The following is a 26,251-nucleotide window of genomic DNA, read 5'->3' as shown; positions in this document are numbered from 1 at the left end:
ATCAGAAACCATGCTATATGACTTCTGGTTTTTAAAATTCACTGAGCTGCTCTGTGGAAGAGGTTGTAGTAAGCCCTTTTATTAGCTATGCCTGTCATTCTCATAAAGGTCTTGGGCTGGTTTATTTTAGTTCATTTTGATGTTCCACTGTTCCAGCTGATTCTGAGTGATGTGGACAAAGACAGATTGGTTAGAAAGTGTAAGTGTGTATGGACTTCCTTGAAATCTGACCTGTAAAGTATGTCATCTTCTCTTTATTGGCGAGGATATCCTAAATCTAGGGATGTCTTCTCACTGTTTCAGTTAAAAACTGAAATATAATTCTACTCATTCCAAAAACACATAAAATTACTTGCGTGTAGAACATGTCTTCATCTGGATAAAATTGGAGTATTTACAACTGGCCCTCATGGTGACGGTGTCTTGTTTTCTTTCTCTTGATAGATTTGCTCACACTGTGGACTTGACAAACATGGCAAGTGAAACAGTATTGTTAGGCCCCACTGACAGCAATTTTGGGTGCACCAGTCATTCCTAACTGTTTTTATTATCCCCCTTTGAACCCTTGTGCCTTGTCATGGTCTTATGTTCATGGTGAGGAAGAAGATACTTGGATGACAACAGGAGTGGACCAGGACAGTGATGTTCAGGAGTTATCTGGATGTTCAAGTTATCCTGCTATGTTTAAGAGAGCTTCTTTGAATTTGGATCCTGTCCTCAAAACAAGACAACATCTTTGCCAAGGGAGACTGTTGAGTGAGAACAGAAATGGCAGTATGGCCAGGGTAAAGGATATGACGTCTGTCTTACACTGCAGCATCATCCAGAACTTTCCATGTATAACATCATTATGAGGTTTTGCTGAGCAAAATGTTTTATGCCAGGACTATTAGAAATTTTGTTCAGCTACAGTAAGAGACTTCTGTTATTTCTATTACTGTCTGTGATTCTGAACAACTCCAAAGGCATAGCCAGCTCCAGAGGCATGACAAGAATCAGAGTAAATTTTGGCAGATGTGTGAAATAGTAGTCTATGCTCTAGTAAAGGTAACAGATGTAGCCACCTAGTCAGAATGGAAAGGGAACTTTCTCTTCTCTCTTGTTAGGAACAGATAGCAAACTCAAAACCCACCTTCCCTGAGAGTCTCACTGGCAGGTCTTGTCCACGTTCAAGATGAGCCCAGTGTTGGTAGAACGAAACGTCTTGAAGTCAGTTGATGGTTGTGTCAAGGCGCTGTAACTGTAAACAGTGATAGTGCTCTCCACCAATTGCCATTGAGTTGTGGTTGTTATGACCAGCAGAGGAGAGTGAACTTTTATTCTTTGTTAGCCTAGCATCAGAGAGATGTGTTTTGGTCTTTAGGAGAGCTACAGTGGTATGTAGACGAACCACAGACGGGGCAGCTAAGAGTAAAGTGCAGCAGCAGCCACTGCCACTGAAAGCTGAGCGGAGGCCAGCTGGCTGCCCCTGAGTCCAGCAGGAAACTATGAAAATTCAAGGTGCTTTTTATCTCCACAAGTCTGTTAGCTCTTCGAGAGAGAGTTTTTTATTTTTATGGCAAAAGAGAGTAATCAAAGAGATTTTTTGTAATCAAAGAGATTTAGCTCCAGGGGTCTGGACAGGCTTTCTTAAGAAAGGAGAAAGGCTCTTTAGCTTTCTCTGATTCTGAGGTGTCAGCTACAATAAGGGCTTAGTGAAGAAAGCATATTCTAATTCTGTTATCAGCGATAGCCAGCCACATGCAAGAAGGGATGTGTCTATGACACTGGTAGCCCTAGGAACTTTAAGGATGGCTTCTGCTATAGAAGAGGACAAATGTCTTTCTCCTATAGATATTTCATGTCTGTATTAGTCTGCTCAGCTGCCATAACAGAAAAGCACAGACTGGGTGGCTTAAACAACAGAAATTTATTTTCTCACAGTTCTGGAAGCTAAAAGTCCAAGATCAGCATGCTGTCAGGGTTGGTTTCTGGGGAGACCTTTCTTCCTGGCTTGCAGACAGCTGCCTTTTCACTGTGTCCTCACATGGCCTTCCTCTGTGCGCAAAGAGAGAGCAAGTTCTGGTGTCCCTTCCTCTTCTTACAAGGATACCAGTCTATCAATTTAGGGCCCCACACTTATGACCCCATTTAACCTTAATTACCTCCTTAAAGTTCCCATCTCCAGATACACTGAAATTGGAGCTTAGGGCTTCAATATGTGAATTTTAGGGGCACGTAATTCAGTCCATAACAGTGCCTAAAATAATGGATCATGTCAGGCATAGTTCTTATGTGTACAAGAGCAAAGAAGAAAGTTAAGGAATTCCTACTTGCCCAAAAGTAAATACACTAAAGGATTGGAAAGGCAAACAGAAGAGGCTTTCAAGATGGAAGAAAAGGCAAAACAAAGATCTTCCTCTGTACAAACTTAATTTTAAGGGGACATCATGAGAGATAGCGTCTGGCTTGGAGAAATGGGAAAAGAAGATAGTTGTACTACAACATCTACCGATTAATGATCCTGTAACAAATAGTAAATAGCTTTGCTGTATTTATTCAGTGTTACAAGGGCTTTTAGTTGGGATTATAATTTTTTTGCTTTGGGAAAGAAGTGATTAGAGGGGATGTTTTGCTCTGCCTCATGCTATAATGGGAATCAAGGCAGTTTGAGAAGAAGCTTGACAAGGTTTAATTTAATTTTAACTGGAAAGGCAGATTTAATGAGCTTTCCTTCTTTGGTATATTAAGACCAAAGGTAGGAAGTATAGAATCAAGGATTTGCTTGGCAGTGGTTTCTGCAACAGAAAGCACAGAAGGTTCTGGGTTGAAGTCCTCAGTTAAGGTAGACAGCATGGAAAATTTCCATTCAAAAGACACTTCGGAATATTCTCCATCTGTTTTACAGAAATTGGTGTAAACAGTTTACAGAGGCAATTATAATTTAGCAGATTAACAGGAACTGAAAGCGTGCTGGTCAGATAGAGGCCCCAGAGAAATGTTTGTTTACAGGCTGAGAAATAGGATGTAGCATGACCTGATTAGAGATTCTTAGAGTGTGGATAATCTGGGATAATTCTGGAAAATACTTTGCCTTATGTTAGTATCATTAGACTCTGGTGTCATCTGCCACACAAGGGACATAAGCACCAGATTGGCCAGAGGCAGAAGGAGAGCACTGAAGTTATGCTAAGGAGATGCTCTAGGTTCTCCTCGGGTGAGGGGGTAGTGGCTGCAGAGGGCCTCCTTCCTAAGGTGGGCTCTCACTGGGACTTCGGACCTGTGACTGTTAGAAACACTCATTTTGCCCATGCCTTCCTCTCAGCATTAATACAAGCAGGGTCTAGTCTAGTGATTCTCCACCAGGAGCAATTCTGTCCTCTCAGGGGACATTTGGCAATGTCTGGAGACATTTTTGGTTGTCACAACTTGAAGGAAGGTGCATCTAAGTGGGTAGAGGCTAGGGATGCTGCTAAGCATCTTACAATGCACGGAACAGCCCTCCAAAACAAACAGTTATCCAGCCCAAATCTTGATTGTGCTGAAGTTCAGAAATCTCATTGTAACTCTCCCAGTCTTTCTGCCCTTCCCTCTTTTTGTTCTCTAACATTTCTTAGTCTGTTTTGGGGGCTTCAAAGCTTTTGATCTTTATGGTCTTTAACATGGTTTTAGTAAATTCTGGTGAAATAGATTCCTGGGTTGTTGGCCACTGACTGACAAGTTGTCCAGGCTCAGTCTTGGTGGCATTATTTATGCCTAAATGTTTAGGAGAGACCTATTTTTAGTCTCTCAATGTAGTCAGCCACCACTTTTCCTTGCTCTTGTTTATAGTTGTTATTTTTAGTTCAGATCTGTACTCCTCTGGCATTCCTGCAGGGTGGCATAGCTTCTGTTAGTTAGTTTTGACTTGGTGATGGGCCTCTGGTCTTTTGCCCGGGAGGGAGGGACCGTGATCTGACAGGGTGGAGTGGGGGATGGACTCTGGAGACCTGGCTGCTGCTTTTAGACACACTTTCAAACAAGTTTCCTGGTTTCAGCCACATCTTTGCCCTCCCTTCCAGAGGGACCTGCACCAATTCCTAAGCCTGTTGGCAGTGTTGCAGTGCAGCTGGGGTTGCCTCTCAGCCTTCCTCCCTGTCAGTTTAGGAGTTAGTTTTCTAGGACTGTAAAATCAGTTACCACCTGTCCGTCTGCTTTCTAGCTCTCAAAATTCTGTGGTTTTTCTCTTCTTGTTCTTTTTGCCCGTACTGGTTTTTGCCTTTAAACAAATTCTTTTACTGCTGTTTTTAGTGGGATTGAGAGTGCTGGGGAGAGTGAGAGTCAAGTTCATGTGTTTAATTTCTCTCTTTATCTGAAAATCCATTTAGACTTCATTTTTACCTGCTGTTCTACCTCTTGCTTTTTCCATTTAATGTAATTTGGAGGTTTTTCCATATCTGCATATACATATAAATCATCTAGTTCTTTTAAGGAATACTAAATATATCATTGTATAGATATACTGTGATTTATTTAACCACGCCCCTGTTGAGGGATATTCAGTTTTTGTTTGTTCTTTTTCCTTTTTTTTTTTTTCTATCACAAGCAGTGCTATAATCATCTTTGCATCTACGATGCATCTTTGGTTACTCATGAGCATGTGGTGTCATGACTGAGAGTCAGACTGCCTGAATTTCTTTCCCGGCTCTGCCACTTAGTGACTAGGAAGCTGTGGGCAAGCTACTTAACTTCTCTGAGTTCAGTTACCTCACTCCTAAAGTGGGGCTAATAACAACATCAAACTCAGTGGCTCGTCAAGAGGATTAAATGAGATGTGCTTAGAATAGTACCTGCAGTATAATGAGGGCTCAATAAATGGTAGCCGTTCTTATATTTCCTTTAGAGTAAATTCCTAAAAGTGGAATTGCTAAGAAGAGAGGGTATACATATTTTAAATTTCAATAGAAATTGCTGAATGGTACTTCCAAAGGGCTGGCCCAGTTTGTAGTCCAAACAACAGTATATGGGCCGGCCCGGTGGCGCAAGCGGTTAAGTGCACACGCTCCACTTTGGTGGCCCAGGGTTCGCAGGTTCGGATCCCGGGCGTGCACCGACGCACCACTTGTCAAGCCATGCTGTGGCGGCGTCCCATGTAAAATGGAGGAAGATGGGCGCGGATGTTAGCTCAGGGCCAATCTTCCTCACACACACACAAAAAAAGTTGTAACCAAACAGCAGTATATGAGAGTGCCTTTCTCTACTCTGTTACAGAAATAAAACCAGCTCTGACCCAAGTGCTTTGTATCATTGACTGTGTGCTATTGTTTATTTTGTAAAAATGAAATATTTCTCTGTACCCATATTTTTACCCATATTGGGAAACAAAAGACTATGAAAGATGAGTGTGTGTTTTTACAGAGACCTGCTTTTCTCAGGTATTTTTTTAAATTGTTGCCCCCTAATGTTATTACACTTTAATCAGATCTGTTAAATCAGATCAGTGTGACATGCCTTTTCAGTATTTTAATTTGTATTTTTAAATTTATGAATGAGGTTGATCATCTTTTCATGTTTTTCCCTTATAAATCTATTTTGGAGAATGTTTACTATTATCTATTTTTTTATAAACACTAATAGCAATTTAAGGTCCATAGCATTTAGTTTAACTATTAGATCTATTCTGATTTATAGTAAGTGCTAATTATTTCTTGTTTATTAGCCTTGTTTGTCCAACTAGATAATAAAGTTTTGAGCAGGAAATCTTTGGTACTTTCTTATATCCCATGGCACCTAGGAGAGCACATAGATTTAGTATTTAGTATTAATTTTTCAGAAAATAGAGAAGTATGCTTTTTAGGTTTGGAGTTTCATTGCAATTATTTGTGAAATGAATTTTTTACGAGTAATGATGAATTTGTTTTGTAAAACTGATGTGTTTATTATAGAAAATTCAGGTATTATAGAAAAATACATAGTAAAATAATCAACTTCCTAACATCTAAGAATAATCATCATTATTAACTTGAAAGGATTGTAAATGTAGGCATTTTGCTATGGCTATATACAATTGAGTGGTTGGGTGAATGGGCTCTCAGAAAATTCTATAAAAATGGGATATTATATTTACAATCTAAAAATAATAACAGAATTACTCATGCTTGAATTGATAGTTCAAGTAAAACTGTAAGAGTTACTGAATTATAATTAACTTCCTAAGGTTAAGAAGAAAAATAATTTTAAAAATTGAGATTGAAGTTGTAGAGGTTTTTGTTTGTTTTTTGGTGAGGAACATTGGCCCTGAGCTAACATCTGTGCCCATTCTCCTCTGTTTTTGTATGTGGGACGTCACTACACCATGGCTTGATAAGCAGTGTATAGGTCTGCACCTGGGATCCAAACACGCGAATCCTGGGCTGCTGAAGTGGAGCTCACAAACTTAACCACTTTGCCACCAGGCCAGCGCCTGAAGTTGTAGGTTTTTGTCACTGACAAGTTGTATTTGTAAATTTTTTTTCTTTGGGTTATCTGTAATCAAATTTAGAAAGAGTTCTTGCCTTGCCTCATTTTAATTTTAAAAAGACCTTAAGATCTTTCATTTGAGAATGTTAATGTCTGATCTGGAAAATGGCCTAGACCAATACTTTTCATGCTGTGTGAGATAGAGCTCCAGGGCTCTGCAGAGGTGCTATATAGCTCCTCGTCTCTGCTTTTACCTATTTCATATATTGAAGTTTTGTATCAAATTTTGTTTGGGAATAAAAAGTCCTGCTATCTAGAAAAAAATGTTTGAGAAACATTGGGCATTACGTATGTTAATAGCAGACTAGAAAAACCTATTTATATAGAATTGTTTTTGTTTCAAAATTGCTGAAGCACTTAGGTCTCTTGGTTTAAAAAGTGTAGATGACTATTTTATTTCTATGATTTAGGTGGAAAACTACTGAGAATTACAGTGAATGTGCCGACAGCCCCTTAATTATACTGGATTTTACTAGCACCACTATAATGTGTAAATGTCTATGAAAGTTAGCACAATGATACTGACAATATAAATTGCAAATGATAGACTTATTATACTAAAGTTGAAAGCTTTGAAAAACTGTTCTTGCTACTTCAATGGCTATCTAGTAACCACAGTAGCTGATACACCAAAAAGAATTTGCCACTATGTTTGCAGAGTGGTAATTTACCAGCCTCTATAGTGGCCAGCTATAATTGAAAGGCTGGTTAAATTACTGCAATTTTACCATCTGCTACGTTGTGAGAGAATAATCACTTAACAAATTTGTGGGCTTAAAATCAAAATAAAGAAAATTTTTAAAAATATATGTTATAACCCTAGTTGTTTAGAAAGAATTCCTTCTTATAATCCACATTGGTGACTTCCATATTTGTGTGGATTAAGAAAAAATTTTACTGGTCTCAATTCAAAGAAAAATCCTTGAAGTTTAGGCCACACTAAAATAAAATTATACATTTTCTCCCTCCCCGCTCCCCCAAACAGAGGTTATGTGTTATGGCTAATGGATGCATTTAATGTTAACTTTAGTAATGAGGTAGGTGCTGGTTTTTGGGGAAAGTCAAGGTGGTCCCTGGTGGTGCTGTTTTTGCTTTTTTTGAATTTTATCCCTCGCTTGGGAAATTGACTACCTTGTCAAATGATGGTGTTATTTTAGGATCAGTAGCTTCAAGGGAGCAGTATTAGTAATTGTGGGCCCCATTATTGTAAGGGAGGTTTCAGAAAACCTAATTGGTAGGCAAATGCCCTTATGGTCCCAAACAAAATGACCTTGCATCTTGTCAGCCACCAAATATGTGCTGATACTCTGTTTGACTTCATTGGGCGTTTTTATTAGGCTCTCTTTCCTGGCTGAGTTTTCTTGATGGGAATTGGCAATCAAGCTTTGTTGTAAAACTTGATACTAGTTCATTGTGATCCAGCCTGGAGAGGGAATTTCCTTGTCTCTGCTATACCAACACTTTCATCCAGTTACTTGTGCTTGGATTTAAGGCTCGCCTGAAAAATCTGACACAGGAACCCACACTCCTTATTCTTGGTTTGTGTTACTACTGTGTGTCCTCCCCTGCTCCCTACCCTGGTGTGTTGAGCTGAACCCTGACCCCAGTCTAAGAGCAGTGGTTCTCAGCCTGGGTCAGTTTGGCCCCCAGGGGATGTTTGGCAAAGTCTGGAGACCGTTTTGGTTGTCACACCTGGGGTACTACTGGCATCTAATGGGTAGAGGCCAGGGAAGCTGTTACACATCCTGCAGTGCACAGGACAGCCCCCTACAGTGAAGAATTACCTAGCCCAAAATGTCACAAGTGTTGAGGTTGAGAAACCTCAGCTTAGGGCAGTGTATTTCAAACTGCGTGTCGTGACTTGTGGTGAAATCACTTTACTGCATCTTGATCAGCACTTTTAAAATAATTTTAAAAATTTAAAATAATGAAATAGAATTTAAAAAATTTGGAGTCATCCCAGTTTGTAAAGGGTAGGTATTATTTTGGGCAACTTTTGTCTCTGTTTTGTGGAGGGCGGGGGTGGTGGTTAGGACAGGGAGGGAGGGAGGAAGTTACTGAAATCTGTTGGGATGTAAAATCATTTTTATTGCTACTTGAAGTTTTTTAAAAAGTTTAGAAATGTGGACACTTGAGAGAGAGCAGATCTGACCAGGTAGCTTCACTGCTCAAGAAAATCCTTCGGTGACTCCCAGATCCTTCGAGATGGAGTGTAAGCTCCTCAGCACAGTCTGTTAAAGTTCTTTGTCACCTGCCTGCCCTGCAGGGTTGTCTTTTTCCTTTCCACTGTTGGACATCACTTTGACAGCAGCTCCTTGCTTGGACTCTCTTGCCTCTCGGCCTTCGAATATGTTGAATTAAAGGTTTCCTAGAGAAATAGGACACAGGGGACTGGTCTGGGAGTATTTCCTCTGCTGAGAATGTCCACCTCCTCTTCCTCTCTCCTGCGGCCCCCTACCCCTTTTCTTGCTGGCTACTTTTGACTCTACCTGTAGGACTTAGCTTTGAAGGAAGATTTTTTTCTGACATCCCGTCTCCCAAGCCCAGTGTGGTCTGGTGACCCTCCCATGTGCTGCCATGACTGACTACTGTGTATTTATCCATTTGTCTTCCCCGGAGGATGGAAGAGCCTGCAGCAAAGGGACTCTTTTATTCTCCTGTCTTTCTCTCCTAACACAGTGCTGGCACACAGAAGTGTGCAGCCCTTCTGGAGCATTTCCAAGGCAGTGTTGCGCAGGGTAGACTAAGGCAGGGAGAGAGAAACATGGGAGCCCATCGAGGATCCAGTCCTCCTCAGGGATTCTGACCCACAGGCCATTTCCTGATTCTTCCTCTTATTTGTATTATTGGGCCAGTCCACTGATTTTAGAGGTGAGGAGCCAGAGTTGCTAAGGAAAGTGTCCAATATGAGTGTATATTACTTTAAGTATGAGTGTATATTTAAATTTATTACCTATGGCTTTCGTGTGATTAGTGACAATCCACTTATTCTTTCTCAGGCTTTGGTTTCCTTTTCTGGACGGTGAAGAGTTTGAATCAAATGATCTCCGTGGTTCCTTCCATTTCTCTATAAGATTATATAATCTGTCAGCTGGCTGAGAGAGATGATGACATATGTGTGATGGGGAGACTAACAGTTCTAGGGTCTTTGATCATGCTGTCTTCTGTCTACTGCTACAGTTTCTTAATGAGTTAATTTGTTGATTTAAAAAAAATTTTACACATAGGGACAGAGATTGGATTGGTGGTTACCAGAGGGGAAGGGGGGAGGGAGGAGGGTGAAAGGGATAATTCGGTACATATGTGTGGCGATGGGTTGTAATTAGTATTTTGGTGGTGAACATGATGTAATCTATGCAGAAATAGAAGTACAATGATGTACACCTGAAATTTTTACAATGTTATAAACCAATATTACTGCAATAAACAAAAAATTAAAAATAAAAAAAATTTTATAATATGTTTCTTATTTAGCTAAATCAGTGGTTCTCAACTGGGGCATTTTGTTGTACAGGGGACATTTGGCAATATCTAGAGACATTTGTGGTTGTCACAACTGGAAGAGTGCGGTGGGTAGAGGCCAGGGATGCTGGTGAGCATCCTACAATGTACAGAACAGCCCCCACAATAACCTCTTAGCCCAAAATGTCAGTAGCATTGAGGCTGAGAAACCCCGAGCTAAACCATTAAACCACCCAGTAAGGCTTTAGTACTTTCAAGACAGAGCTTGCTCTTATGTTTCTTAGCATTCTTATACTATTCATGACCTCTTTAATTTGATAAATACTCTGTATATGTCTATCAGTTATTCAGTGCTTGTGCTTAAAGGGAGGGGTCTATTTCATGGCTCTCTTTAAAAAGAGACTAGTTAAACAATAATGTTAAATACATACTCACCCTTTGCAAACAAGGTTACTTCCGTCAGCCATGTGGCTGAATTGGACTAGGTTAGACCTCCCTCGCTCCATGTCACTTCTTCTTTATTTTTTTTAATCAATGAGGGGCACTAATCTTTTAACCTAGAAGTAGAGTAGAGCTTCTCGCCACCCCCTTAATTCTGGATCCACAGCAGCAGGCACAATACCTGGTCACTTGAAGTCACACAGCAGGGAGAGTAGCAGAGCAGATAAGATTTAAAGGTGCTGGGGCCGATTTGCTTATAGGGGCCAGCTCCTATGCAGCATGTTGTGGGAAGCAGCACAGAGGGTTGGTGGTACAGTTGAACTCCAGTACATGAGTTCAGATCTCTGCTCCATCTGTGTTAGCTGGAGGCGTTATCTTGATAAGCTCTGTTGCTCCATCTCCAAATGGGGGTGGTAACAGAGCTTTCTTTATAGAGTCACTGTGAGAATTAAGTCAGATTTATGTGTAAAGCACTTAACAGAGTGTCTGGCCCACATTAAGTGTCGGGCAGATGTTGCTGTGACATCATCTGAATCACCAGTGTCATCCCTTCCTCGTTCCTCTTAAGCCAGATGACCAAACCCAAACACTCTGAGTCAGACATTTGTTGATAGGCCCGCTGTCCTCTGCTTAGGATGGTGCCAGAGGATTTCTTTATCATGAGGAGAGATTTCAAGTTACTGTGGCCCCATTTCTACACATCAGATTGCTTGGGTACAAACAAGCAGACGTCATAGAGCAATCCAGGGCAGGTACCCTTCCATCCTTTTGTTCTTTGTTTGCCTTTGTATATAGTATGTTCATAGTTGATGCACCATCCTGATGTACCAAGGGATTTTAGTTAGGTCTTATGGGGCAAAATTCATGTTTGCTTCTTGCATTGCTTGTAGTCCATTTGGTGGCAGACAGAGCTTGATCATAATTTACCCTGAGTTCTAGACCTAACCGAGAGGGTAGTGTCCTGTCCCTTCTTAGATCTCTCTAACTTGTACCTACTATGGATAAGTCAGCCAGAATCTTGAATTGTTAAATCTTAATACTACTTAAGGGAAAACACTACTAAGGGTACTGTTACTTAAGGATAGTAGCTTTGATTCAGTTGCTCATTCTCATACAGTTCCATGTGCAAGAATAAATAATAGGTTATTCAAGTATCTTGTGAATACAAGTAAGGAGAAATGGGAATGCTGTTTTTCACTCATATATGCTGTTAGCGGGCTGTGCTGCGTGTGGAGTTGAGGAGAATATAAAGCATAGGCTTTGCCAGTTAGAAGGCTTCCAGTCTAAGGTGGGAGGAATGTAGTCACAGAATAAATAGGTAACAGAATAGTAAGACTTTTAATTGCAGTAAGTTTGATAGAAGGTAAAAGTCAGGGTGGGATGGAGTTGCCATAGGAACTGGAACTTAAGATGGAAAGACAGATAAGCAGAGGAAAAGTATTGTTACAAGAGTGCTTAAAGAAATGCCTCAAGAGTTGGCTCACATGTTTAGGTCATTTCTTACAGCTCTAAACCAGTTCAAAGAACTACAGAAAGATTAGCCTGGTATAAAGTGATATGTAATAAGGTAGTTCTTTTTGAGAAAAGCCCTTTCACTGACTATGAGACTAGAGTCAAATCCCAAGTGAAGGCAGGCTTCTCCAAGAGCTATTCCAGCTACCTGCCAAGACGAGCAGGGGGATAGAATGGAAAGATCCCCTGAATTAAAAGTCAGGAGGCCTAGGTTCTAGTTTGGTTTCTCACAGTGATTCTGTGGAGGGAGGAGCATGTCCCTTAACCTTCTTGAGACTCTGTTTTCTTTATTATAAAGTGAAGTTTTGGACCAGTTGGTCTTTAAATGCCTTCCATCTTTGAATTTCTTTCCCTCTTTATCTTTTCAGCAAACATAAACGCACAGATCTAATCCTTGTTAGTGGCATTATTTTGAAAACATAGGACAGAAACCTAGAAGTAATGTTCTTTATTGAAAGGTTGCTTTTAGAACATTTTCAGGATTTACTGTTTGAACATAATTTTGGCAATGTGATAAAAGGAAGAAACTCATTTGTATTGATATTTAATTATTTTTTTAAGTTATTTATTTTTTAGAACTTGACAAAATTAGGGCTGTATTCCCTTTTGTGGAGCATTGTTTTGATTCTTTTTTATTGCAACGAGATGGAAATCTTAGGGTAAGAGTCAGAGACCAGTCAAAGAGTTTTAGACACCCCTAATTTCTTATCAAACACAATACCTGAATAATATCCCCGTATAACTTACCCTGCTTCTGCCTCCTACCTGAAGGTGAGACTAATCACTTGACAAGTCCCCAGCCTCAGAGTTGGTGTAATTGGGGTCTCAGTTACTGGAGAGGGAATCGTGGGGTGGTGTTGCCTCAGCTGACAGCCCAACCACTATGAGAAGTCTTGAGTGAGAGCTGGCTAAACAGAGACTGTTCTATGGCAGAAATTGTGAGTTCAGGGAGAAATTAATTACAACTAACTTTTATCTTATAACTTTTACCTTTAGGGGAGAATTTTCTCCCTAATTTATCTGTAAAAAAATACCCATTAAAAACAGCAAGATAGATAGAAAAATTCCTTAAAAATGGAGCTTTAATAAAACAAGGGATTTTTTTCAATATTACTCTTCTCCCTATCTTTCAGGAGAGGGTACAGCCTCCTTAGCTTACCTTGTATGAAAAACGTTCCAAATCTATTTGATTCCTAATGTTCCATTGAGAAGGAAAAATAATTGCATGACTGTCCTAGAGGTTCCGGGCCTACTTAGAGATTTTCCTAAAGATGTCCTGTAACCCTGTATTTTATTCGTGTTTTAAACATTTCTTTGATAGTATCCCAGGGAGAAATCATTTATCTTCCCTAGAAATGCGGCCATAATATTTCTGAGTAGGATGATTTTCTGTTTTTAAAATCTTTTAAATTTTATTATGGTACTAACGCATGCTTATTAAAAGTTTTTTAAAAAAGCATAAATGTGTAAATTTTTTAAAAAAATGAAAACAGCCTGCATGTCTTCCCCCCCTCTACCCCTCTCCTCTTGATTAATTCAGTCTAAAAGCCACCAGGTAGGGTTGAGGAAGGTAGGAGTCTGTGTGACCTAAAACTGAGAAGCCGTAAGAGAACAGATAATAAACTACATAACATTAAATAGCTACATACCATTAAAAATTTTCTGCATGGAAAAAATTAGGCTACCACATGGACTGGAAAAACTATTTGTAATTCTTAATGTTCAAAGAAGTTTTCCTTATATGTAAAGAGTATATACAAATCAATTAGAAAAAGAGCAGCGACCCAACGGGAAATCTGCAAAGGAAAGGAAATAACTGTTCATAGAGAAGACTTGGAAACATATGAGAAAATGCTGTTCTCATTCATAAGACGAATGCAGTATACTGAGATACCACTTTTCATCTGTTACGTTGACAAAGATCCAGAATTAAAGCATCTTTTGAAAAGTCTGTGAGGAAGCAAGGACTTTCAAAAATTGCTGGTTGGATTATAAATTAACACAACTTCTGTGGAGCACAATTTGGGAATATCTAGCAAATTTACTACTACACATTCCCTTTGACCCAGCAATTTCACTTGTAGGAATTTATCCTACTGATACACTCCCACACAAACTGCTGAAGGTATAAAGTTATTCATTGTAGCTTAGTTTATAACAGCAAAAGAGTTAAAAAACACATATGTCCATCAATAAGGGGCTGGTTAAATAAATTAGAGTGCATCCATACAATGGAATACTATGTAGCCATTTGAAAATAAACTTCACGTGGAATTAACGTCTAAGATATATGTTAAGAGAAAAAATATATAAGTGTGTATAGAATATGCTACCATTTGTGTAAGAAAGAGGGGGAAAAGGGTAGTAAATGTATTTGCTTGTACGTGCATAAAGTGTTTCTCTGGAAATACACACAAGAACTCATGACATTGGTTGTCTCTAAACTGAGCACCTGGGTGGCTAGAATACAGAAGTATCAGAGAGACTTTTCAAAGAAGACCTTTTTAGATCTGTTGAATTTTTAATCGTGGGGCTTTACCTATGTAATAAATAAATTTTCAACTGAAAAATGAAAGTACCTTTCCAGTCAAATAAAAAAGAAACAAGTGTCAAGTTTATCAAGTGCTTTTACAGATCCTACAACCATAAGCTTCGGATGACTTTTTCTTTGCTATCTAGGTGCAGATACCTTAGCTGTCTCTCTGGAATAGGATTATGTACTGAGCTTCCTGAGTCATTTGCGGAGTGATCTCTATGTGACATTCTTTTAATGTCTTACGAGTTTATATTTAAAATTTTTGCATTAATAGTCAAAACTGAGGTTTGTTTGTAGTGGATATTTTGTTTGTTGGTCGTCTTTGATGTGTTTTGATAAGGGATATTATTGAGACTTTATAAAAGAATTGGGAAGATTTCTTTTTCCTTTTTTCTTCTCCGTTGCCCCTCAAGGTGGACCAGCTGAGTTGAAATACTCTCGATATTTTTGCATATACAACAATTGTAGTTTTATCCATAGGAAGAAGAAGGAAATACTTGGAAGACACAGAAAACCTCCTGGCTTCAAGATTGTGTTTTATCCTTATCTCCAACTAATGATCTGATGGTTATAGCTCGGGAGCAAAAAGCTGTATTTCTAGTGCGTAAGTACTCTCTTTTTGGTGGCCTTTATTTTAATGCATAAAATAGGACAGAAAATGGATTAGGTAGGAAGAAAAAATGTTATTTCTGTTGTATGCATTAAATGGTGGCATTCTATAATTTATATATTATGTAACACTTTTTATTTCCTTTCCTATTTTTTTAATTACTCTCTCTCTCTCCTTTTTTTTTCTTTTTCCTTTCTGTTCTATTTGTTTCCTCTCTCTTTTTCTTTCCTGTCTGCAGATACTTTAGCTGTCTCTCTATGGCACTGCAGAGGCAATACTGGGCATTGTCCAGTTCTTACAAGGGGCGGTCAGAGCTAAAAAGGCTGCTGACCCCAAGTTCTTAGTATGTGATAATGTGAGTGAGGTGCTTTTCAACTATAATTTGAAAACTAACAGTCCTGTAGTTTCCTATTTGGGGCATAAGTTTTCAGCTCATAGTTATTATTGATTAAAATTACAGTTTGAGCATACACAGGATATGAAAAACCTCACTGGTGAAAATAAGACCATTTATAAAATGGCTGTGGGATGGTCTTACAAAGCAGATTTACCCTTCAGTAGCATAAATCTAATAGATAAATTTTCTTTGCCATCTGAAGATAGAAGCAGTTTTGTAAATAAAATAGGTGGGTGGTACATATGAATTAATAACTTTATTCTGCAAGAACCATGACAACGTTATATGGATTTAATTGGAGGAAAGAGACACTGAAGCCTAGGAGACTAGGCTTAGAGTTTTATAAAAATCTTATAAAAATTTTTACACATTATCTGATATTTGCTTCTAAAAAGACCCAAATCAATACAGAACAATTAAACACTGTACTCATCATTCTAAAGGGAAAGAGTGAAATTTATAAATTACTGTTTTAGTATGCTATAAAGTTATTTTATATGATAACTTAATTTTTCCAGCAAAATGGAAATACAGTGATAAAGGAAAGGAAGAAATGCAATTTGCTGTTGGCTGGAGTGGTTTTTTAAATGTTGAAGAAGGGTAAGTACCAGTTAATTTTTTGTCTCTCTGTGCGTTAAATGTACATGTGAAATTGTTTGACTTGTAAGTGACTCTATTAAGAAGCTTCATTATTTGGAATGTTTAGTAAATGTATATTCATCCCAACTTTAGAGCATGATTCGGTCAGCAAATTTTAATTTTACTCATCATGTGATTACTTTTTTAAAAAAACTCCTGTTTGGAGAGGATGTAAAGAAGAGTTCAGAGAGAATCCCATAACATCCTTTCTACATTTTGTCTTTTCCTCTGTTCTCCATTACTAATTGTATTCAGCCAAAAAGTCAAGGGCAGTCATTGTCTTCTCTGCTTTGCTAGCATCGGGCTTGTACTTGAAGGGGACAGTGCTACATTCCTTCTTAAAAGTCATAAATACTTCAGAAATGCAAGTTGGTGTGTTCAGGTTTCCTACTGATCCAGTAAGAGTTTTAAAACCAGATCTCTAGCGTGGTTACATGATGGAGCTGCTAGCCTGGAACCTGGAGCCAAAAACTGTTCTCAGTTAAATTTTTATGACTGAAAGCCATCTGATCAGAATAATAAGATTCTTCAGACTTTAAATTCAAATAAAAGACAACCAAGTGGAAGCCCATAGTGCATACCTGACCCATTGCAGATATTCAATGAAACGTTTTCTACTCTTATCAAAATAAATGATAATATTTCTCCTTACATCATTTAATCTAAGCATTTTGAAGACATTAAATTTGTGCCAGAAATGCAAAGCAAACATAATGGTTCAATTACTTTAAAAGCAACAAGCAAACAAAACGATTAATTTTGTTTAATGATTACATAGTACGATGGATGGGGCAAGAGTATTTGTGGTTTCTTGGATAAGCTGGTGATGGTCCTAAAGCTTGACAGGTTAAATAAAAGTCAGTAAGTAGGAGTTAAATTAATTTTGAGGCTTCGTCTCTGAGCTCCTGACAAATTTTTCAAATCTATACGTCAGAAAAAAAATCTTTTAGGGAACATCCAACCTAATACGTGCTTAAAATAGGTTATCAGGGGCAATTTCTGCAAAATATAAAAGAAGAAGCCAACTAGTGGAAATACGGTAAGTCCCTAGCATAGTGTACTCTGCAGAAATGCAGTTTGCCTGTAACGTGGTTGACACTTCCTCCCACCCTCTCCCCAAGTTTTTAGCTGATGCGGAGAAGAGGGGGACATTAGGAAATGACTGCCTGGTGATCATTTGATACTTTCTCAGTTCTGTATATAATCAGTTGTGTACAGTCAAATTTTGCTTTCTTTTACTTTCCTGCTTTTCATGACAATACAGAATGAAAAATACTGGTTTTTATTAACCTTAAGTGAATGTGACATTACCATTTATGTGAATGAATTTTTGACCCTACTTACGGTGGAGTTTTACTGTATTTTTACTTTTGCGTTGAATAAAACTGACCCACAGAGCTCATTTTCCGCGTATTGACCTTTACCATTAAATTATAGAGAAATAGAAGTAATTGATAAATCCATTAGATAAGCATATGATTTTGTTTTTGTTTTTAGGGAATGTGTAACCAGTGCTCTGTGTATCCCACTAGCAAGCCAAAAGAGGTAAGGATAAGTGAGAGTTATTTGTTTTCTTTGCTTTGATTTTTGAGCTATTAAGATGATAAATTTTGTTTGTAACAGGAGTTCCACTGGACGTCCTGACTGGACCTGCATTGTGGTGGGCTTTACTTCAGGCTACGTGCGCTTCTACACAGAGGTGAGCCGGGTGTTCAGCAATTAGAGAACACCAGCTGGGGCCAGCCCCATGGCTTAGTGGTTACATTTGGCGCACTCCACTTCAGCAGCCCAGGTTCAGTTCCCGAGCGTGGACCTACACCATTCGTCAGCAGCCGTGCTGTGATGGCAACCCACATACAAAATAGAGGAAGATTGACACAGATATTAACTCAGGGTGAATCTTCCTCAAGTGAAAAAAAAAAAAGAGGAAGATTGACAACAGATGTTAGTTCAGGGCAAATCTTCCTCAGAAAAAAACAAAACAAGACAACAAACACCAGCTGACTAGAATACCTACTTACGCATCCCCATTGTACTCATTTTTGGCTCATTAGCTGCTGCTTGGGAATGTGTAGTTGATATTTAATGGGGGTGGAAGCCGGGGTGGGGGAGGGGTGGTGGTGGAAAGTTCTTGTAGATGCTATAGAGAAGAGAAGCTGTATTTTTCTGAAAAGAGAGCACCTGGTATCCATGGAAAACTGTCGGGGAAATGATGCTCTCTGCCTGGCTGTACCTATTCAGGTATATAGGTAAGAAAACAAGCAGCACTCTTCTCTGTGCTTCCTCCTAGAGCGGTGTGCTCTTGCTTGCACAACTTTTGAATGAGGACCCAGTGCTGCAGCTTAAATGCAGGACCTATGAAATCCCACGACATCCTGGTGTGACTGAGCAGGTAGTGTAAAAGATTGTGGTCAGAGTAACGTGGCTTTACTTTGAAGTAGCTTCTTCCCTCTTTGTTGGGGGGAAACTTAAAGATATCTTTGTCTTGTGGCACAGTTAGCTGTGCTGTCATATTCTAGAAATATAACCTATTTATAGCTGAGTAATAAATACCAGTGTTGCTTTTACTTAATGAAATACTGTATGTCTTGTTCTCTAATAAAATAAAACACTTTAGTCAGAAGCTAAAAAAGCTTTCTTATTTTTAGTATTTAGTAGTGACTTAAAGCAAAAATGTGATATTACATAACTTTATATCTTTTTTATTTGGATTTAGCTGTCAAAGTTATACAGAGTAAAGAAAAAAATTCTGGCCTTATTAATAATACTACTACGTTGTACTTACCTGTTTCTCAAAAAAGGGGTTATTAAGTTTTTGTTTGTAGTGGAAAATATTTTATATTTATTGAAGATCTTGGCAGAAAATAATACTGTTTAGTATCTAAGGCTCTCCAAAGGCTTGCCACAGTTTTCATTTCTTCCTAAATGCTGTGTGAGATTTTGATTGTCTCATAGTCAAAATATAATTGTAGAACCAAATAAACTAATATGCTTTTGTTTAGTTCATGATGTACCTAGTCAAAACTATATAATATGCCATCCTCCTTTGTACTACTCTGCTTCCAAAAGATTTCAAGTAAACAGATGCGTGTATTGTGTGCCTAGGTCAACTCAAATTGTATGATACATGGACTGGAGCTATAGAAGAAACTTAACAATCTAGTAAGAGAGACCAGACTAATACCTGTTAATACCTATGAATGAGTTAATCAGTAGCTTAAAGCAATACCTAATTAATTGCTAATTTATATGGACAGAATAAATTCTCTACAAATTTGGAGAAAGAGGAGCTCAATTAAGACTAGGACAATAAAAGAAAATGTCATCGAGGAGGTAAGATTTGAACTAAGCTTTGAATAATGGGTATAGAATTTAATTAGTTAGTGGGAAAAGAGGGGAAAGTGTTTTAGGTAATCAGGAAAAAAATGAAGGAAGATTCAAGTGTAGGACTATGTATGAGACAACAAAGAAACCAATGTTAGAAAATTATGAGAAACTGTTGGATAGGCAGAGTGGCCAAATTTTTCATAAATTTGAAAGCCAAGTAAAAATCAGCATTGAATCAGGAAATGAAGCTACTAAAGATTTATGAGAAGAAAGTGATGTAATCAAAGGGATATGGAAGGACTCTTCAAGATGAACTGGAGTTCTGAGAGCCTGGAACTAGAGAGGTTAGTTATCTGTTTTTTTCAGTTATCTGTAATAGATGTGGAGTTTTGGAAATGAGGACTGTAATGGCAGAAGGAAGAGAGAAAGGACCAGTACAAAAATCATTTTAAAGGAGCAATTGACAGGACTTGGTTATTGTATAGAGATGTAGAATATTAAAGAGAAAAATGAGTTGGCTCTAAGATATCCGTCCTGAGGAGTGCCATTGACAAAGTTGGAAGAGGGGACTACTTTGGCAGTAAATAAAGGTTATTAAATTTGCTTTGGCCACATGGTCATCTCAATAGATGCAGAGAAGGCATTTGACAAGATACAACATCCATTTATGATAAAAACTCTTAACAAAATGGGTATAGAAGGAAAGTACCTCAACATAATAAAGGCTATCTATGACAAACCCACAGCCAACATCGTACTCAACGGGGAAAGGCTGAAAGCCATTCCTCTGAGAACAGGAATGAGACAAGGCTGCCCACTCTCACTGCTCCAATTCAACATAGTACTGGAGGTTTTGGCCAGAGCAATTAGGCAAGAAAAAGGAATAAAAGGAATCCAAATAGGCAACGAAGACGTGAAACTCTCACTATTTGCAGACGACATGATTTTATATATAGAAGACCCTAAAGAATCCATTGGAAAACTATTAGAAATAATCAACAACTACAGCAAAGTCGCAGGGTACAAAATCAATCTACAAAAATCAGTTGCATTTCTGTATGCTAATAACGAACTAACAGAAAGAGAGCTCAAAAAGATAATACCATTTACAATTGCATCAAAAAGAATAAAATATCTAGGAATAAATGTTACCAAGGAGGTGAAAGACCTATACAATGAAAACTACAAGACATTATTGAAAGAAATCGATGATGACATAAAGAAATGGAAAGACATCCCATGCACGTGGATTGGAAGAGTAAACGTGTTTAAAATGTCTATATTACCTAAAGCAATCTACAGATTCAATGCAATCCCAATCAGAATCCCAATGACATTCTTCATGGAAATAGAAAAAAGAATACTAAAATTCATATGAGGCAACAAAAGACCCTGAATAGCTAAAGCAATCCTAAGAAAAAAGAACAAAGCTGGAGGCATCACCATCCCTGACATCAAAACATACTACAAAGCAATAGTAATCAAAACAGCGTGGTCTTGGTACAAAAACAGACACACAGATCAGTGGAACAGAATTGAAAGCCCAGAAATAAAACCACACATATACGGACAGCTAATTTTCGACAAAGGAGCTAAGAACATACAATGGAGAAAGGAAAGTCTCTTCAATAAATGGTGTTGGGAAAACTGGACAGCCACATGCAAAAGAATGAAAGTGGACCATCTGCTATCGCCATTCACAAAAATTAACTCAAAATGGATCAAAGACCTGAAGGTGAGACCTAAAACTATAAAACTCATAGAAGAAAATATAGGAACACACTATATGACATTGGTCATAAAGGAATCTTTTTGGATACCATGCCTCCTGAGACTAGGGAAACTAAAGAAAAAATAAGCAAGTGGGACTTTATCAGATTAAAGAGCTTCTACAACACAAATGAAACCAGAATCAAAATGAACAGACAACCTACCAGCTGGGAGGAAATATTTGCAAAACATATATCTGACAAGGGGTTAATCTCCATAATATATAAAGAACTCACACAACTGAACAACAAAAAAACAAACAACCCAGTCAAAAAATGGGCAGAGGAAATGAACAGACACTTCTCCAAAGAAGATATACAGATGACCAATAGGCACATGAAAAGATGTTCAACATCACTAATCAGCAGGGAAATGCAAATCAAAATCACACTAAGATACCACCTCACGCCCATTAGAATGGCTATAATCACGAGGACAAAAAACAACAAATGTTGGAGAGGATGTGGAGAAACAGGAACCCTCATACATAGCTGGTGGGAATGCAAACTGGTGCAGCCTCTATGGAAAACGGTATGGAGATTCCTCAAAGAATTAAAAATAGAAATACCTTATGATCCAGCTATCCCACTGCTGGGAATCTCTCCAATGAACCTGAAATCAACAATCCAAAGAGGCTTATGCACCCATATGTTCATTGCAGCATTATTCACTATAGCCAAGAAGTGGAAGCAACCCAAGTGTCCCTTGACTGATGATTGGATCAAGAAGATGTGGTGAATATATACAATGGAATACTACTCAGCCATAAAAAAAAGACAAAATTGTCCCATTTGCAACAACATGGATGGACCTGGAGAGTATTATGTTAAGTTAAATAAGCCAGAAAGAGAAAGACAAACACCATGTGATCTCACTCATATGTGGAATATAAACCAACACATGGACAGAGAAAACTGTATTGTGGTTACCAGGGCCAATGGGGGTAGGGGGTGGGCACAAGGGATGAAGGGAGACATGTATATGGTGATGGACAAACAAAAATGTACAACCAAAAATTTCACAATGTTATAAACTATTAAAACATCAAAAATAAAATTTGGTTTGGACGTGCTGAGTTTGAGATGATGGTAGGAAATAAAACGAAAATACCGGTATGCCTGTAGTGATACAGAACTACTATCTAGGCACAAAGACTAGATTGAAGGCGATGGTTGAAGGCAAGATAAGGAACGAATTCTTCCAAATAAAGGATATAGGAAGATAAAACTGAAGACTGAAGACTTAAGTCTTAGTAATATTCATCATAAGAAAACAGGAGAAAATGAAACTCTTGCAGGAAACAAAGAAGGAACTGTTGGAAATCTAAGAAGATAATCTGTTCATCAAAGATACTTCTCAAGAGCTGTTTTCCATTTTTCTACAAATTCTGTGGATGGTGAAGGTTGTTTAGACACTTTAAACTTGGTTATGTCTGTAATACTCTTAGTTTTGTAGAGCTAGTGGAAAAATATAATTAACATTTAAATACTTGCTTGCTATTTGCTATGTGAGTCAAGAAAATCTTTTAGCTGACAAATAATTCTTCTTGAACATGGAGAGAGAAGTCTTTGTTGTTACTCTATGTTCTACGTAAGCACCTCTGGATCTGATACCTCGATTTATGTATCAAAAATATCTATTTGCTGCTTCTTTGGTGTACTCCCAGATCTATTAAAGACGATGGGAGCAGATTTCCTCTAAGTCAATTTTGGGGGCAGTGAGTGTAGTAGGGGTGACAGTGGGTCGTTGCAGGAGACAATTCCAAAGAGAAGAGATCTCTTTCTGGAATGTCAAAGCAACTTCTTCTGTGACTTCTGCACCAAGATCTCTGTCATCTAGCACAACTTCTGCAGCTTTTGGACCACTGGTGTTTGCATTAGTATCTTCTTCAGGAAGACCATCTGGTTTTGGAGATAATTGACTTGCTGGTGATCAGCTCCTCCAAGTCAGTGAGGAGGCTCTCTCCCCACTGTCATGCTCAGGGGATCATGCAAGCTTAGCCTTCTGAACCCGTCATGTGAGCACCCAGGCCAGTTCCCTTCCCCCTGGATCCCTACCCCTTGTGGCCCACAAATCTCTTTTAAAAATAGAAACAGCCCATTAGTCCAGTGGAAAAAGGGGCAAGCAGTTCTCAAAAGAAGAAATGTAACTGGTCAAAAATCATATGGTAAAATTTTGAACCTTACTAATAATCTAAAAACTATAAGCAATTACATTTGGATAATTTTCCTCCTTTCAGGTTGGCAAAAATGAAGATTAGCAAAACTATTGGTGACAATATTGGCGAAACAGGCACTCACATGTGTTGGTGGAAGTGTAAACTGATAGGTACTTTCTTGAGGGCAATTTAATAATATGAATGAAAACAAAAATTGTGAGTACTCTATGACTCAACAGACCCACTTGAGGGAATTTATGCAAAAGTAGAGGGAAAAGATACAGAAGAATGTTCATCGCAGTGATGTTTATAATAAGGAAAATATACTGATTCACTGATAAACATTTACTTACTGCCTGTTATGTGCCTACCCCATTTCTAATCACTGAGAATTTATTGGTGAACCAGACACACAAGGTTCCTGCTTTCATGGAGCTTACAGTTCAGGACGGTGGAGGGAAACCAATAATAAACAACTGGAGATACCAAGATGATTCCAGTCTCTGATAGGTGCTAGGAAGGAAGTAATCATGTTGATGAGATAGCAGTGTGGCAAGAGAAGGGAGATACTGTTTGAGATAGAGGCTTAGGAGCTACATTTGAGCTGAGACCTGAATGAGAATTAGGCAGGTGAAGATCTGGGAGGTGAGGTCCAGACACATTCAAAGCACTGAGGTGATGACGACCTTCCTGTTCAAGGAGCAAGGGGAGATACATTAGAGGTATGTGCCAGATCTTGCAGGCATGGTTAAAGAGTTCAGGTTTTATTCAAAATGCAGAAGGAAGCCATTGGAGAGTTTTAATCAGGAGATTGGTTTGATCTGCTGTGTCTCACGAAGCTCGTGCTAGCTGTATGGAGCATTGATTGTAGAGAGCAAGAGGGAGCAGGAGGCCAAACTCAGTGTCCATCAATAAGAGCTGGTGAACTAAATTTTGGTACATATAATGCAATACTGCGTAGCCACGACAAAAAATGATTTGCTCGCTTATTGAATGGAAAAGTATCATTGACATATTATTGAGTAATAAAAAACATGTCATAGAATACTGTGTGTGATATAATGTCATATAAAAGCATATGAGGATATGTATTGAGCCACGTCTGGGATTTCAGGTGAGTTTTCTTTTTTCTTCTTTCTTCTTTTATGTATTGTTCATATCTGCACAATAACTATATTTTATTTGTATGAAACTTGTACTTTTTTTTGGTTAATCTCACCCTCTGTCCTGAAAGCATTATTCACCATGTACAAAAGCTCATATTTGAGAAGAATTTTAAGTCCTTGACCAAAAGGCCTTCTAAAATTAATTTTCCATTGATTTTTACTGTTCCTTTACCTGACGTGGTTTGTGTGTTGGGTAGTTGATGGTTGTTTAGTCATAGTATTTTTTATTTTTCATTAATCATGACATTCAGGTATAATAGAAAAACAGATATGCTTATTTGGCAATGACGAAAATGTATTGTTTTCTTCTTTCTTATTTCTTTAATAGAATGAAGAGTTGAGTATCTTGTATCCAGCTGCCATTGTGACTATTGATGGATTCAGCCTTTTTCAATCTCTTCGTGCTTGTCGAAATCAGGTAGCAAAAGGTAATTTTTTGGCAAGACGTATCTAACTTCTGATGATGTTTATCTTATTTAATTTAACCTACTTAGAGAATTAAATATGTCCTCTAAATTAAAGAGGCCTTTTGAACTGGATTTTTGGGAAAAAACCTGCTACTGTAGAAATGGGAGTGCATTATTGGGTGGTTGCTTTGTGAGATAAAGGCAAGGACTGAATCATCAACACTCTTGACATGTTGCCCGTGGAGAGTGTGACCAGCACGGGATCAACAGGTTTCACTAATTCGGCAATATGTCTTGGCCAGTGACGAGAGAGCCTTGCACCTGTATTGAGAATTAACATTGGGGTGAGGAATTTAGTTGCGTCTAGCTGAGGAACGAAATTTCTCACTAGATCAGTGCTAGTGGGCCAGTATTCTAAAATCTTGTGATTCTACATTGCTTCCATCCTCACTGAGGGTAAAGATACCGCTGTGTGCAGGGGGAGTTTTTTCCCACAGTAGGCAGGAACCAACAGGGAGTTAATACCACCTTCTTTTTGCTAACTTGGAACACTTCTGAATGGAGAAAAGTTAGAGGCCTAAATTTAATGTGTATATAGGCAACTACATTGTTTCCAAACTTGGGAGTGGAAAGTGCACAAATAATCAAGAATTCTTTTACTGCCTATAGTTTACATTCTGATGCTGTTATATCTTTGGAAGAGGATATTGTATTTCATCAAATTCAAGATGCCATTGATTGTAAGATGCACTGTTATTTTATATACCACTAGAAAGCAAAAATGCTACCAGTGAAAGACACACCATCAATTTTAAGATGCCAATTTTAGAGATGTTAAGATATGGGGAAGAAAAGCCCTAATTACAATCAATGAAAGTACCAGTACTAGTGCTGATTTCCTTTTCTGGGTTTGGGCAGAGGGGCCTTAATGGCCCTAAAACAAACAAAGTATAACTCTTAAATGATTTAAACAACTGCCTGAAATTATAGGTTAATTAGGATGTGTTTGCAGATTCATCGAGTTGTTCATAAATCCAGAACTAAACTGTAAGATGCAAAATAAACAATTTCTTCTAGGGAAAAAAATTTAGCGTCTTATATTGCAATAGAAAAATTTTCACTGTCTTTTTAGCAGGTTGATGTGATTGGTAAAACCCTGAAGTCTTGGTTGTGTGGTTCTTTAATAGTACAGGATTTTCTATGAAGTCAGAATTTGTTTGAATTTTTATATCTATTTTCATAATATTTTAAGTTATTTAAATTTAGCTCACTCTGTGTCATTTTCTTGAGAATATTTAAAATAGTCACCATTTAATATAAATGGCCAAAGAGACTGGCAGTTTTCTGTA

At 38.2% G+C, this 26,251-nt stretch overlaps 1 protein-coding gene across 3 annotated transcripts in view; it reads left to right on the top strand.

Moving 5' to 3' along the window:
• The window catches only part of RAB3GAP2 (RAB3 GTPase activating non-catalytic protein subunit 2), a 106,565-nt gene that overhangs the window by 22,817 nt on the left and 57,497 nt on the right, over positions 1–26,251 (top strand). For all 3 annotated transcript variants that reach the window (XM_087424365.1, XM_004439668.3, XM_087424366.1), the window contains 6 exons: positions 14,909–15,032; positions 15,954–16,035; positions 17,572–17,619; positions 17,698–17,773; positions 18,365–18,466; positions 24,824–24,923. In XM_087424365.1, coding sequence (XP_087280491.1) covers positions 14,909–15,032; positions 15,954–16,035; positions 17,572–17,619; positions 17,698–17,773; positions 18,365–18,466; positions 24,824–24,923 — 532 coding nt within the window. The remainder of the gene's footprint in view (positions 1–14,908; positions 15,033–15,953; positions 16,036–17,571; positions 17,620–17,697; positions 17,774–18,364; positions 18,467–24,823; positions 24,924–26,251) is intronic.

Source organism: Ceratotherium simum, chromosome 36 (assembly GCF_057802395.1).
Source record: "Ceratotherium simum simum isolate JZ-2026a chromosome 36, ASM5780239v1, whole genome shotgun sequence".
Taxonomy (NCBI): domain Eukaryota; kingdom Metazoa; phylum Chordata; class Mammalia; order Perissodactyla; family Rhinocerotidae; genus Ceratotherium; species Ceratotherium simum.
Note: the sequence above shows the minus strand (reverse complement) of the source record. Positions and strands in the feature narration are given on the sequence as shown.